Source organism: Dermacentor albipictus, chromosome 1 (genome assembly GCF_038994185.2).
Source record: "Dermacentor albipictus isolate Rhodes 1998 colony chromosome 1, USDA_Dalb.pri_finalv2, whole genome shotgun sequence".
Taxonomy (NCBI): Eukaryota; Metazoa; Arthropoda; class Arachnida; order Ixodida; family Ixodidae; genus Dermacentor; species Dermacentor albipictus.
Window position 1 is genome coordinate 436,830,424 of NC_091821.1, and position 14,522 is coordinate 436,844,945.

The 14,522-nt window shown below is 48.3% G+C and overlaps 1 protein-coding gene across 2 annotated transcripts in view; it reads left to right on the forward strand.

Moving 5' to 3' along the window:
- Nucleotides 1–14,522, forward strand: part of LOC135907908 (endothelin-converting enzyme homolog) — a 40,426-nt gene that overhangs the window by 11,597 nt on the left and 14,307 nt on the right. For both annotated transcript variants that reach the window (XM_065439692.2, XM_065439683.2), the window contains exons 2-3: nucleotides 7,227–7,323; nucleotides 10,295–10,557. In XM_065439692.2, coding sequence (XP_065295764.1) covers nucleotides 7,227–7,323; nucleotides 10,295–10,557 — 360 coding nt within the window. The remainder of the gene's footprint in view (nucleotides 1–7,226; nucleotides 7,324–10,294; nucleotides 10,558–14,522) is intronic.

The window sequence follows — 14,522 nt, forward strand, 5'->3', positions numbered from 1 at the left end:
ATCATTGGCCGAGTGTTTCTCCACTTTTTTCTCAACACGGTAAAGAGAAATTTTACTTATGCCTGAGGCTACTTTGGCAAGTATACACACATCAGACTTTTGCATATATGTTTGCCATTCCAAAACAACGTACGTATCATTGAGGTAGAGAGACAGGAGTTCTAGAAAGGATTCAGTGTTAATTCCTCATTCACTTAGAAATACGCGCTCATAATTTCCCTCCTCAATGTATTCCTGAACGTGCTGTAGGAGCGTGTTATGTGGACGGAAAAAAAAACAAACAAATCTTCAGCGTCAATGCTTAAACCGGAACATGATCCTGGGTTATTCTTCATTAGGAACTTTACGATCTCTTCCGAATGAGGAACCAGGAACGGGTCTGCCACAGTAAGCGTCGACAAATGTTTAAGCACGTAGAAACAACTATCTGCCAGGTGTGGTGTTCGGACACAATTGCCCTGAAGGGGACTTCGGGTTTTTGCGTCTTCGCCGCAAAGAAAATTTAAAGAACGGGTAGCTCAGCGTTGTTCACCTTCTTTGCTCGCGCTTCTAGATCGAACAATAACAGCAAAGCTACTGCCTTCTGTTTGCAACTAGTCGGGTTGTTTTTAACAGGCCCAAAATTCTTGGCAACTGTGTTGCGGGCCTTTTTCACAAGTGCTTTCATGCACATCGAGCATGCGCGCACGTTTGACGTAAGGCCTCAAATAACCATCGTGTTTTTTCCAATAAACGCAGTTCTAAGTTAACGCCGGGTGTGTCCCATTCTTTGTTCTCTTGTCCAAGTTACGCCTTTGCGCTGTTTTTAAACGTAATACTTTCATTGGAAAAAAAATCTAGGATATATTTTTTAATCAGCCTCGAATTTACATTACCATGGTGGAACTACGCTACTTGACGTGTGAGCCCATTCAAGTAGCCAAGGCTCCATTTCAGAGGTGAAGTAGGCCACGCGCTGGCTTCATCTCAGCTGTTGAGAAGCTGCGGGGACTTCGACTCCAGGTTGCAACATGGTGAGATCGATCTCGAAAATGTGCGCGCGTTTAGACAATATGAATGATCGTGAAAGACAGGTGGTTAGTCACCGCAACCTCTCTAGCAGGGTCAGCGAGTCACCACAGGCTTGAGGTTGCCTCAAGTAAAGTACGTTGAAAAAGGCAAGTTGACAACATGTTTGGTTGACAAGAAGTGTTGAAACGTAATCCTCATAATCTCGTTTTTGGAAACCACCGTTGAAGTGAATAGTGAATTCTGTTTTATGCACATGGCGAAAATGTCCACGTAGAAAGGACTGTATACGACTGACTTGATTTTCAAGCGAATGAAAATACGGCCACAACTGTTCTTTACATTGAATAACGTTGCACGGCAGGCGGAAGGACCGCACGACTGTCACAGCAAGGACGCTCTCAGTCGGCGTCAGCAGTTCGCGATGTGCGCTCGCACGTCCCGCCCAGACAGTGTCCCACTGCTGCACGCGTTGCTTCATCCGCACTACAATGCCGTTTTCAGCCCATGCAAGGCTAGCTTAAAAGCTATATTGTTACGGTGCATTTGGACAGGACCATTCGAGTAAGAGAGAGACGAAGAGGAAGCGGTAGATTGTCGCCTGGAGTTGTGGCCTTTGTACCAGCCTGCGCGTTTACCACTAACTTTTTACCTATGTAGACAGTTGTACATTCATTTGTGCATCGACCAGGCACGTGCCTAGGATTTGTTTTCGGGAGGCGGGGGCAACCCTGGGTAACTTTTCTATGCAAATGAGGGGGGGGGGGAACCTTACATATGTGAATAACGTCCACCATTCGCCATAAATACGCGTAAACCGACAAAAGAGAAATGAAATAAGGTGTATTTCACAGGTACGCCTATGCGATACACCTCTCCTTTACTTGGCAAACAAAGAACCACGTCAAATGGACTCGCGCAGGAAATAAGCGCAGAGAGAACACTGCGAAGGACAAGTAAAGAAGCGAAAGCGCAAAATAAATATTACTTTAGTAGAATAAAACCTAAAAAAAAACAGCAGTTGGCAACAAAGGAACGCATACCGCGCGGAGTTAGGCTACTCCATCAGCCAATCACAGAAGCATACAAAATCGTCGTCATGCGGCCATTTGTATGGCCGCATGAATATGGCGTTGTACTTGATGCCTCCGGAGCGCATGCTCTTCTTGCAGTCTTTTCATCGTTGGAAGGAATGAGCTGTGCAACAGACATGGACAAATTGTATGGAGTCTTCAAAGTCTGCGGTGCAGTTCATTTCACTGCTGCAACCATTTTAGTCATGAAACTTCAGTGCCCAACTGAAGTGAAACTTCACAAGAAATAGTTGTAACGAAGTAAGCATGTTATTTCAATTCAATAAGGAATTAGGCATTCCCTATTCCACTATAATGGGCGAGAGAAAAGGCATAAAATTACATGCTAATAATTTTATTTTTGCAGTTACCGCCTTATTTGGGTAACAGAAAAAGTTTGAAGTATGAATTATTTGCAGTCTCGCGGAGGAACAGTGGCTGGCAGTTATGAGGGCGTGGGCGGGGATTCATTGCAGACTTAAGTTGTATACGACTATAGTAGCGTATTTTTGAATTAGTTCTGGACAAATTATACAGAAGTATATATTTGCGGAACAATCACAGTTCTTTTGGATTTCTCGTTTACTGCTCTACCAAGTTAAGTGCCACAACCGACTCGTATTGCCATTTGGGAAGTTACGTAACAATGCGTGGCCGCCAGTCGCGTACAACCACGTATGGTGCAGAAAGCTGCAATTCTAGACGTACTGCGCCCACCGCGGAAGGTTAGAACAACACTTACAGACACACAGCAGAGAATTGGCTGCTTTAGGCGGCTCGAATGATAACTGTAGAAGCGTCGGAATTGTCTTCCACTTCCGGCGGCGTTTTTTCTACTTCCTTTTTAAATAAAAGGATGTGGATCCATGAATATTATCATAAAAAAATGGTTGTGTTTGTTAATTTTTGCTTTTCCTTCCTATTTGGGTGTTGCCTTGGCTCTCTCCCTTAGTCGATCGCTTAATTTCTCAAATCCTTGCGATTCTGTTTTCCAGTTGGCAATTAGGGAAAAACCAGAAGAGTTACGGGTGACAGTCATAGTGCCTATGAGTTTAAGGTTTATTGCAGAGTTTGATGATGGACGCTGTCTCGCACTGTTTTATTTTTCACCTTATCTAACCCACATCACGGGTATATGTTGTGGGGTCTTTGGGTCTCACAGGAGTACCGACCACCGCGGGTTCGAGCATAGCCTCCTATATTTTTTGGTTCGAGCTTAGCGAGCCACAGAAACCTCGCGTAGAGCAAAAGGGTAAATGCTTGCTTGATCTTGAATTTCAGTATGATTCGAGACCGCGAAAGCGGGGCCCCTCGATCCTTTTGGCTTTAAGAGTTTTAAGCAAGGGTGAGCAGTCGTCCAGCTCGATTAGCGGCGCGGTTTCCACAGGGATACCGGCCGCGGCGCCGCCAGCCCCAGAGCAAAACGGGCTCCTAGCGGGGTGCGCCTGCTGTCGTTCACAGCCGCCACTTGAGGCAGCTATACGTGAATTGCTTAGGCCGCTTGCAGCCAGCGTCGACAAAACAGGTGCGCGCTCGAAGGTTGCGCCACTGGGCACAGCTGAATGCACTCCAAAGGGAGCCGAGTGAGCGAAATTCATGGCTGCAGCATTGTAATCCCCACAGGGGGCCGTGGCAGGCCACTGGTTTTGGCTGCTCATTTGAGTAGCAGCCATTGGGCAAACGTCGGAGAGGTCTAAGGCCCCGTTTCCGTGCTGCGCTCCGTAAACTCCACAGGGAGCCGATAGAGAGCGCTGCGACATCGCACTGCCTTGCATTACGAAGGGAGCCGTGGCAGACGAATGTGCTGGTGTGCACTGTTCGGGGAGGGCTCCGGCCCCGTTCCCAAACAACGCTACTGCTCCAATGGGAGCTGGTACGTAGCGCCTCGTATTGTCGTCCCCACAGGGGGCTGCGACAGGTGAGGGTGCATAAGTTCGCTGCTCCCCTTGAACAGCGAACTTATGCACCCTCACCTGTCGCAGCCCCCTGTGGGGACGGTGAAGAAATTCAAGAGAAGCGCGAGTAAACCGCTGGAGTAACTATGACTCTCTTTCGCCTTGAGGACTGCGCCGGTACGTCTATGCTCTCTCTCGTCCGCCCACACCTTTGTGACTAGGATTGAGCTCACGCACGGTGCCTTTGCCCGTGCGGGGAGCGCGTACCTCGAGTTGTTCCTATCCCGACGCTAAGCCGAAGAACGGGTGCCTAGTGCTCGCGCGAGGTCGTATACCACGATGAGCCGCACTCATCGGAGGCTCAAGCCGAAGGAGATTGTCCGAGCTCTCGCGAGTTGGCCCGTTGGTTATCGCGAGAGCAAGTAGCATAGCCGCCGGGACTTTTCGTAGCGGCGCGTCCCAGCTTGAGCCTGTGCTCTCGCAGCGACGTGCTACAGGCGCCCCTAACTGTATTTTTCGCCCTTGGTGCGAAATCCCTCTGGGTCCCCGCCGTCCCGGGACCGGGCGTTCGTGTAGTGTTGGGTGCCGTTGGAGACAATAAACGGTTTCCGTCAACTTAGGGCAATACTGTGTTCTTGCGTGCGTCGCTCGGTAGCACCTTGTGGCCTGAGCTCGCGCGCAGCGGCGCTAGAGGCTGACGGCTGACGCGGCCCTGTGGCTCGCTAAGCTCGAACTCGCAGTGGTCGGTACTCCTGTGAGACCCTAAGACCCCGTAATGGTTCCGAGGAACTGTCAGCGTCGCGGTGCGCAGTCACTCGAGGAAATAATGAAACAAAAGAAAAGTTAAACGCAAATGGCATTTTCTCTGGCCGCAACTCGTTCCACGTGCATACAGACCAGCTGACCACGCACTGAATCCCTTTCCTGGTCCCTGGATCAGTTTAAACGAAGTTTGAACTAACGGAGCAACAACGATGCGTGTGACCATTGAATAGACGGTGACAACTGAATGCATCTCGAGTTAATCGCGCGGGCACTGAATTGGTGAGGAAACCGGCCTTCACATCCCAGGAGACGCCGATAACTACCTCCATCCAAAAAAAGGGAAAAAGGCGCAAAATGTTGACCGCGGAATAGCTGTCAAATCTCAACATTGATTTGGCGGCGCTTTATGAATGTGTGTGTGAAGTGGTGGCGTGGGCGGGGAAGGGGGGGGGGTATGCGTCTTAATTTTTTTTTGGGGGGGGGGGGGGGGGCGGGCCGAGCCCCCTTGTGTACGTGCCTGGCATCGATCGTCCTCTTCGTGACATTTGCAGGAGGTGCGGTTTAACGACTCAACGGAGTTTCACAGTGGCTGTCGCTTCGGCTTTTTACCGATGCCGTAGGAGACGGTGCTCAATTCGGCAACGCTTGCGTCGACTGTGTCGACTGTCGTATTCACGCATCCGCGTGATCCAGGAGCCTTCCGCGGTACTGATGGCGCCAACTTCAACGACTGGCTGGAGATGTATGAGTGGGTGAGCAGCCACAAAATATGGGATCCCACAGTTATGCTTACGAACCTAATTTTTCACTTGGCGGGAAATGCGCGAGTAAGGTTTAAAAATCCCGAACTCCGTGACTGCGATACTTGCAAGCAGAAGGTGCGAAATCTTTTCGGAAAACAAGTGGGTCAGGAGGTCGTCGCCAACAAAAAGTTGGCGTCTCTAATTCAGACATCCACCGAAGGCTACGTCACCTATATACAAGACTTGCTGGTACTCTGTTGCAAGGGCGACGCTGAAATGCCGGAATATGAAAGACTAGGGCATGCCCTAAAAGGTATAGCCGTTGACACCTTCAGTTTACTCATGTGTAAGAACTGTACTTCGGTCATTGACATCATCACGGAGTGCAAGCGTTTCGAACAGGTGAACAGCCGCCGTATCTATCAGTCATTTGCACGGCTTCCCAATACGGTTGCAACATCGTCTTGCGAAGACCGACAGGACTGTCCTTCACGACAGCAGCTGCCTTCAGATCAGATGACGAAGATTGATCGCCCTGAGCTGGAAGCCATATGTCCCGCGGCTGTGTACCCAGTTTTCAATGATACATGCGCCCCTATGGTTCGCCTTATTCAGGCTATTGTGCGCCAAGAACTCGCCAATGTCGGCTTGCGGTCGGTTTGCACCGCGGTCAGTTCCCGGCCAACCGAAGTTCCTTCGCCCGTGCGTACTCAAAATCAATGGGTCCATCGAGATTCTCGCCACATGGCAGTGTGGCGAACACCGGATGACCGACCTATATGATTCAGCTGTCGCCGCGTTGGTCACGTCGCCCGACACTGTCGCAACTGCTGGTCCTCGATGCCGTTCTTGAACAGACGACGGTTTTCGCCATATCAAGCGCCAAGCCCAGCCGAAGCTGCACGTGCAGCTGATCCCACCGCATGGCACCATCGATCACTGTCCGATCACCGTGTGCATGCGTTTCCGCATCGGGCTTCCTCTTTGTAACAATATTTATATCGCGAGAAGCCACAATAGCGATTGAGCTTGTTACTGTGACAAACAAACTTTTGAGATACTGCACAACATGATAAAATAAATACTGTGCAGATTGTATGGAATTTGACTGGCTTGAATATTTACACTCTGTTTGATACTAACGCAAGTTTATGTGGTATAAACGAAGATAGGTCCACCTATCGAAACGTTGGCCAGCCTGTCTGAGGTACTTCAACCCTGTTTTAAAAAAGTTTATACCACAGTGTGCCATTCCATCTGCCAGCCCCTTTCTTGTTTTTGAACGCAAGTTTAGTAACTACACTCATAGTCATTACACTACAGTCACTAGTCACTATAGTCAGTCACTATAGTCGCTACACTCATAAGCATTGGGTAAAATTTTCTCTTCGTCATGTAGTTTTATTGACTGCGAAAATGTTTTTTAATTTTTTAATGCAGAGATCTGTCGTGTGATTTTCAAACAACTGCCTTCAATTTGAGTCATCTTCGTGACGTTTGTGTGTCCTTATGGTGACTGCAGGTTTTTATAATGAAAATATGCAAGTTAGCTCCATGGCAACGTTACTTGTCCCTTAACTATCGGTTGACCCCAAACTTTGCAAATAAAAAGACCAGATTGCGGCGAATCAGACCCATTTTCTCATTACTACCTCATGTGTAAGCTTGCCCTAAGTAAATGGTTGTATTTGAAACCCGCTATTTAAAAAAAAAATAGTATTTTTGAACCTTTTCCTGTGCAGCTGCCACACAGAAGTTAACAACGAGGAGTCCATTGGCGATTTCCTACGTGTCCTTGGACTGACCTGGCCGAAGCGCTCTCACTCAAGTGCCTTCGAGGTATGACGAACGATTAGTCAGCACTGCGTATGTCTGCCTCTGTCACTTGCCGCGCCATCATCCGGGAGATAAAGTGAAGACTTCTGGTGCCGGAATTGCGACCATGGCATATGAAGGCTTTCGTGGACTCGTCAGACTGTGCATCCTTGCCGGCGAGGTACAATGGAATGGTGTTTGTGACACTCGAGAGCTCGACTCACTATGATAAATAGATAATAAATTCACTATGGATGATTATGATACGACCTGGGTTCGAAGAATGCCTTCTAGGTAAAAATTAAAAAGCAGCGAAGCTAAAACGCGTGGTCCTGATGTTTATCACTGGGTAAATCCCGAAAGTTCATTAAAAGACGGCTCGGGTGGCTGCCGGTTCATCGGTACGCAGTTGCTGCTTGTACCGGCTGCACTAGCCTGTTTGTTGCCCGGGCTGCAGCATCGGCATGGCATCGACAAGCTCGTTCCCGGTTCTGCTAGGGACGTTGCTGTTGGAAAGCTGCCTTCTGCTCAGGAGTACGCATGACGCTTGGCGTATACACAATTCGGAACCGGAGAGAAACTACTACTCGCGTGCTCGGCTGCTACGGAGACCAACAGCGTCACTACTTGCGCAGCCAGTCGCGCGCCTGTCTCTCTTTTTTTTTTTTTGCGCGCATGTACACGGGTTTGCGTCGGAGGAGTTTTCGGCGTACAGGCGACAGACGGACGGACGAATCGCGTAGACAAATACAGCTTCGCTGCAAAAAAAAAAAAAAACAAACAATAGCGCTGTTTCGAAGGACTGGTTTTGCTTTCTCCATTTACAGCGGAGTGTTTATTGCGGCTACATGCTGCCGGGCGCGATGCTTTGTTGTCTAAGACTTTTCGCTTCGGGCCATGAGGTTGCGGGTTCAATACCCGGCCGTGGATGTCCCGTTCTTATGGAGACTGAGTAATTCCCTACGAAGGGGGCCTGTTGAGGTTCGACGTCACAAAGCAATACGGGGACCGAGTTTCTCGCTCAGCTATCTTTTCTTTTTTTCCTGCCACACTGGGGTGACAGCTGGCTCTTAGAAAAGTGCATAACACTTCTGGCTTACACGTAACCAAAATACGTGGTCTAACGCAAGTTTAATATAAGCCCCCGTAGGAATGTTATGTTTTGATACTTACCATACCTTCCTGCACCAATGCCCTGACTGATCGCAGTTTAGTAGAACTGTCAACGGCGGATGCATACCACTTAAGAACACCTCAGACGTGAACAGGTTACGAGTTGTGTCATGTGAACATCAAAATAAACATGAACAGGTAACTGTGAGCAAACACAAATCGTCGACAGGCTCACCGGAAAAAAATTGAATTTAGACTTGATTCGGACACACAAACTGTAATTTCCGTGCATCGCAAAGCTCGCAGTGCCGAGTTTGCACTGGAAGTCCGCAATTTAAAGTTACATTCGTGAAATGAAAAAAAAAAGTTCATCCAGCCAATTGCGACATGGAGCTACAAAGGAAAGCTAGACCAGGACTAATTTTTCCTTAACTGCGAAGTATTCTTGCTGAGAAACCCAAAGTGCTTCCCGTTGTAGCTTCGTACTGCATTAGGGTCAACGACCATTTCTCCCTTTTACGATGCTTCCACTAGCTTGCGCGATTCAACAGCCCTGATTTTCTCTAGTTACATTCATCAGCGGAGAAGAAAACTTTCCTTGTCGAAGAGTGCCAGCCAGGTCCGAATACCTTTTCTACGGGGAATGCGTAAGCCTGTAAGAGGCAATAAAAAAAATGTTACTTGACATGCCCTTCTACGGTGATTCTTGCGCCGAGTGAATCGCTAAATTTTCGCAAAGCCCCAAGCAACGCTTACACAGGAGGCAGGTGTAATGCAATAACGCTCGTCATACACTCAGTTAACCTTTATGAAGTCGAAGGAGTTCAAAATTATGCAGAGCACTTCATTTCGTCGTCGCTAATATCCTATACGTATGATTATACAGTTAAAACTGAACGTTGAATAAGGTTTATATGAAGTTAGTAGGTCAAGCTGAATAGAGGAGTGAGTGCACAGGTTAGACCCGGACGCCACATTAATCTCAACAATAAGTGACGCCGGATAATTACAACAAACTACATCATATCTTACAAGCTCTATCCACCGTGGGACTCTGTACATGTGGTCACCGCACAGGCGGCGTTACGAAGGGATGGGGTGAAATGCATGAAAAACCTCGAGTACACCATTTGGGTACAGCCTGAAGATCTCCCATGGTGGAAATAATCCGCAGCCCACAAATAGGACGCCCCGCATAGCCACGTAGCCCACCTGGCCTTTTCATGTCGTGGCCGCCGCCACCACCATCGTCTTGCCGAACAGCTAGAACACAAAACAGCACTCGCATAACATGTCAGCTTATGCGTTGGCACATCTGTACTATGTGTGTCGGTAGCCGGATCTGTTCCCTACGGCATTTGTCAATGAAGCAACAACTGTTATTTAAATATTCTGGCTGCAACAAACACAGACACTGAAGCGCATATAGCTCCCTTGTTAAGCGACGCCTTTTAGGCCTCCCTTCCCGTGGTTTGGCTAGTATGCCGGTTTCTCGCCTCTTAAAGTGGACCGATACAACAGACAGCGAAATAATGAAATGAGCCAACCCCGGAGACAATGTTATAGTAAAGTAGGGAGATCCTCAAGATAGTGTAATGAACGTTCGCGTGAGTCAAGTCAGGAGGATTCCCGCGTCTTCCCGTCTTGTCGGCACGCACAATCGCTAGGCTTCGAAACGACGTGCAGAATATGACCAGTTGTATAGCATTTATTTCATCCCTCCAGTAAAGCTTTTGGCCTTATATATCCAAGGATGACAGGTGAATATGCCCGCTTTTTCCAGTGTCGGATTCGGTACCACAGATTATTTCAAATATTTGAGCTGTGGTGAACGGTCCGCGCAAGCGTCCTTCTAGATTGGAACTTTTGGTCTCTACTTCAGGTTCTGGACATTATGGCGGCCGCGTCGCTGGATTACGGCTTCTCGCTTGTCTGGACATTTGCGATAGGCCGACACCCACGCAGGCCCCGACAGAGCGTGATTTATGTGATGCAAGACTTAGGCTTATTCCTATGGAACGCGATGACCTCTGATCTGGCGAACGAAGACAAGCTTCCAGACTTCCTGCGCCTCTGTGCTGAACGTGTCGGTGCCACCGGGCAGTCGTACGACCCTATGATCAACGACGTCGTCAGCACGCACGAGTAAGTTTGTGTAGCTCCGTATTTCTTCTTCTCGTATGGTAGTTTTAAAATACTATTGAGTGTTCCTCATCAAGGACCTTCCAAACGGTGTAGAATATGCCCAGATATAGGGGCTCAATTAGCAACTCTATTCGATGCTGTCACCACCAGCTGCGCTTACATGCCGAAAACATTTTGGTGAAATACAGGCGCACATCGCAGTTTTACGTCTTGGCAATCGTTTTTATCTTTATTCGTTGCGAGACCAGCTGACAACCTCGGCACAAGTACCTTCAGCAAGCATTCAGCTTCAGCAACATTCAGCTTGCTGAAGGTACTTTCGCGGGAAAGAAAAATTCCGCTGCGTGTCTTCCTTTGCAGTAAAATAATTTGCACCCTTAAAAGATAATGAAGGTGTCAATATGTCGAACTGACACCCATATAGCCTTTTGAATGTATGGTGTGAGATCAAGATCGATTTACAACCGTTTTCAGACTTACTACAGAAACAGTACTTGCATGAGGCTGTTGCCTTTTTACTGGTGATTCTCACATCACTAGGCGCTAACCAAAGGGGCTTCAGTTTGCTAGGCCCATGCACTTTCACCCGGCATGAAAATCATGCTGTGCACCTGTAACGCACTATGTACTGGGAAGACGAAACACGCAGCTCAAGTTCCCAACGAAAGCGCGCGCCATAGATGTTGTTTAATGGTCTTACTGAGGCTAGCATTTGTGAGCTAATAATTTTTCTGAACCTTTCATTTACATCTAGTTGCGACGGTCTCTTATTGAGCGTAACCTCTACTGTGGATACAGATCAGCCACAGAAAGTTTAGTTGACTGCTTCTGACTTCCCCGTAGCTCAGGATACTAGGTTGAACGCCTCTATCAGCTCAGCGTTGTTCTTCGTTGCATCTTATCTGCATCAAACGGCACGCTGTGCTATGAAGGCTCAAGCAAAGCAAGGCCATTGAAGTAATCTTAAACTGCGAACAGCCGTGTCGACCTATTTTTCAGTTAGTCTGCAACCGTTCGACGTGGCTCATGACATCGGCACCGCTCGGTTAGGATTCTTAACAGTGTATTCCAGAAGCACGCGGTTTGCGTATTCCCCAACCAGTCATGAAAATCAACCTCCGTATAGCCTCGAAACGAATATGTCACAAAAATTACAATAACATTGCAGTAATTATGTGTCATTATTAATCGGTCTGCAGCCACTCGACTTCCCAGTCACCTTAGCAGGAAAGCTCTGCGTCAGGCCCAGTAGTGAAGCACTGGAAAAAACGCATGTGCTGTACAACCCAAAAAAGAATTTGACAGTACTCCTCCTAAGTCTACTACGCGTATTGCTCCTCCCGCTGCAGAGGAACATGCTTAGTAGCCTTAGTAGGAGTCATGTCATAGTATTCTTCGTCTTTATCTCTCCGAGCGCACTTATCTGCTATTCCTTTTCAGGGAGGTTGGAAACTTTCCTTGAGGATGACCCTGCCTGTATAGTACTGTTGAGGCCTTCTCTCTGCACTAAGCTTAACTTGTGGCTGGCATAAGAAAACTGAGTGCTCCTCCAGTTTTTGCCTAACTGGGAACCACTCCATTCCTTCTTTTCCAGTGTATTTGGGCCCAACAAACCCCTAAAACATATTCCTTACTTCTCAGCTTTGGGGCATGTGAGACAATAGGATCGCGCTACCAGCACTTCGGCTGGTTCCACTTGTATTTCGGTTGAATCCATGGATACGCCGCCAAAATTTGCTGTAACTCTGCATGCGAAACTTTTCTGTTCAAACAGTTTATAACGGTTATTAACGTTTCCCTTCTTTTGTCCTTGCTGGAGATGCGCTGAAGGTACAACACGAATAGACTACTACAATTACTCACCTAAAACTAACTTTCAAGCATTGCTTTTACTTCTAACTACCTCAATGCGCTTTCCTAAGGAAAATGAGAACGTTGCAGCAATTAATAACTCCATACGGTTTGCGAAGTAACGTTTTGATTTTTCTAGTCTTTTCTGAACACGTCTTAAAAGTCAACTCCTACGATTTTTCGAGGTCAGGGGATGTAAATGAAATTTCCTCATAGTATTCTGCTGCATGCTCCCGTCATTTCTTGAGAATATCAGGTTTGAGGGTTGCGCAGATTTTTAAAAATGAATTTCGCTAATTCCCTTTAAGCACCGGCCTTGCCTGCTACTCAGCTATACTGGCCACATTGCGTTATGTCGTAAAAGGAGGTATACGCAGAGCATGCTGGGAATGAATGGCAGCTGACAGGGCTGATGAGTGAGCTTGTGATAGTGAAATAGTGTTTGCCGTGATGAGGTACCGTTGCGACAACTTGCATGGCCCAGGCGACACTTCAGTGTCGCATGGACCCTGCGGTCGTCCGCTACTGTATACGAAAACTGTCCACCGTCAAATCAACACTTCTTTGTCAGCCACGACAGCATTGCGGCTATGGAATTTCTAGCGGCCACGGATTTGTTCCCAACCGCGGCAGCCGCATTTCGACGAGGGCGAAATGAATGGACGTGAACTTGGATTTTGGGACACGTTAAGGAACATCTTGGTGACAAAATGATACCGGAGTCTACCACTACGGCGTGCCTCCTAATCCGATTGTGGTTTTGGCACGTACAGCCCAATGTTCATATACAGTACTTCTGCCATGGTGGCATGTGCCATGTGAAGTAATGACAATGCTCAACCCTCTCAGAGGTTGTGAAATATGGTGATCAACAACGCCTCAAGCAAACATTTCTCGCTGTGTGTTCTCTGTACTACGCAGACAAACAGCAGTGATGCACGCAATGTAACGTTTAACTTGAACTCGCCACACTCGTGTTAGACTAAACGTTGAAAAAATTAAGCTGTAGCCGTCAACATCACCCCTAATTATCGTCAATCAAAGCATCCAGCGCGGAAAGCTTTGCTTACATCGATTCCCACAGTGCGTGGGATCTGCCTAATTTTCTCAGGGGTTATCGATGATCTACCTTGCTCTTGTGACACGATCAAACACACGTTAACGACAGCATACCCCCCTCGTCCGAACGGCCTCAATGAATGCCTGAAAGGAACTTACAGATATGCTCTCGATGTATGTCTAAGATCTTCGTGACTTGGACGCCGCCCTACCATTTGTGACGTGCGCGTACAACTCTTGACGTCACGACACCGCTCTTTACTCCCACTTCTATCTCCTTTTTGGATGTGACCCGACATTGCCTTTCGTCCCGCTTCTGCCAAATGGTCTCGCGACGCCATAGCTACATCCGCCAAGGCACGCCGGATTGTCTACAGTCGCCGTTCTGAGTCGCAGGCAATAAAGAAGTTTATGACAACCGTCATCGTGGTGTCCAGTTCTCTGCCGGCCACGTCGTCCTCCTTTGGGTTCCCTCACGGCGTGTAGACCTCTCGGAAAACTGCTGTCCCAGTACTCTGGCCTTTACTGCGTCGTCTCCAACTCAGTGGTGTCACCTATGAAATACCTCCAGCTGATACTTCCACGTCGTCCACGTCATCGGAGCTCGTCCACGTGGGTATTCTCAAGCCATACCATGGGGTCACTAGATAGCAGGCTCCTGGTCTGCGCTTTGTCCGCCAGGGATTATGTCATGGTGCGACGAGAGCGATAAAGACGACGATCACCAACAACACGAAGGAAACGACGTAGTGGGACTAGCCTAAGGTTCCGCCTTGCTGGTTGCACCGGCCATACCTTCTGCAGAGCAAACACGGTCCCATTTAACCTTAATCTCTGCCCGTTTTAAGGGGGAGGAAATAACTTTATTGGGTCCTGAGGGACCCCTCCCTACCCACTCTTGGTTTGGTGGTCGGCAGGGGTCGCGGGCCGCACCCACGTTGGGACGGGAAGCCCGTGAGCCTCCGTCCTGTCGTGTGCCCTCTGGACGGCCCGGAGCTGGGTCTGGTGGTCGTCGCTTCGCAGGGAGTGCATCCAGTCTTCTTCTTTGCTGAACA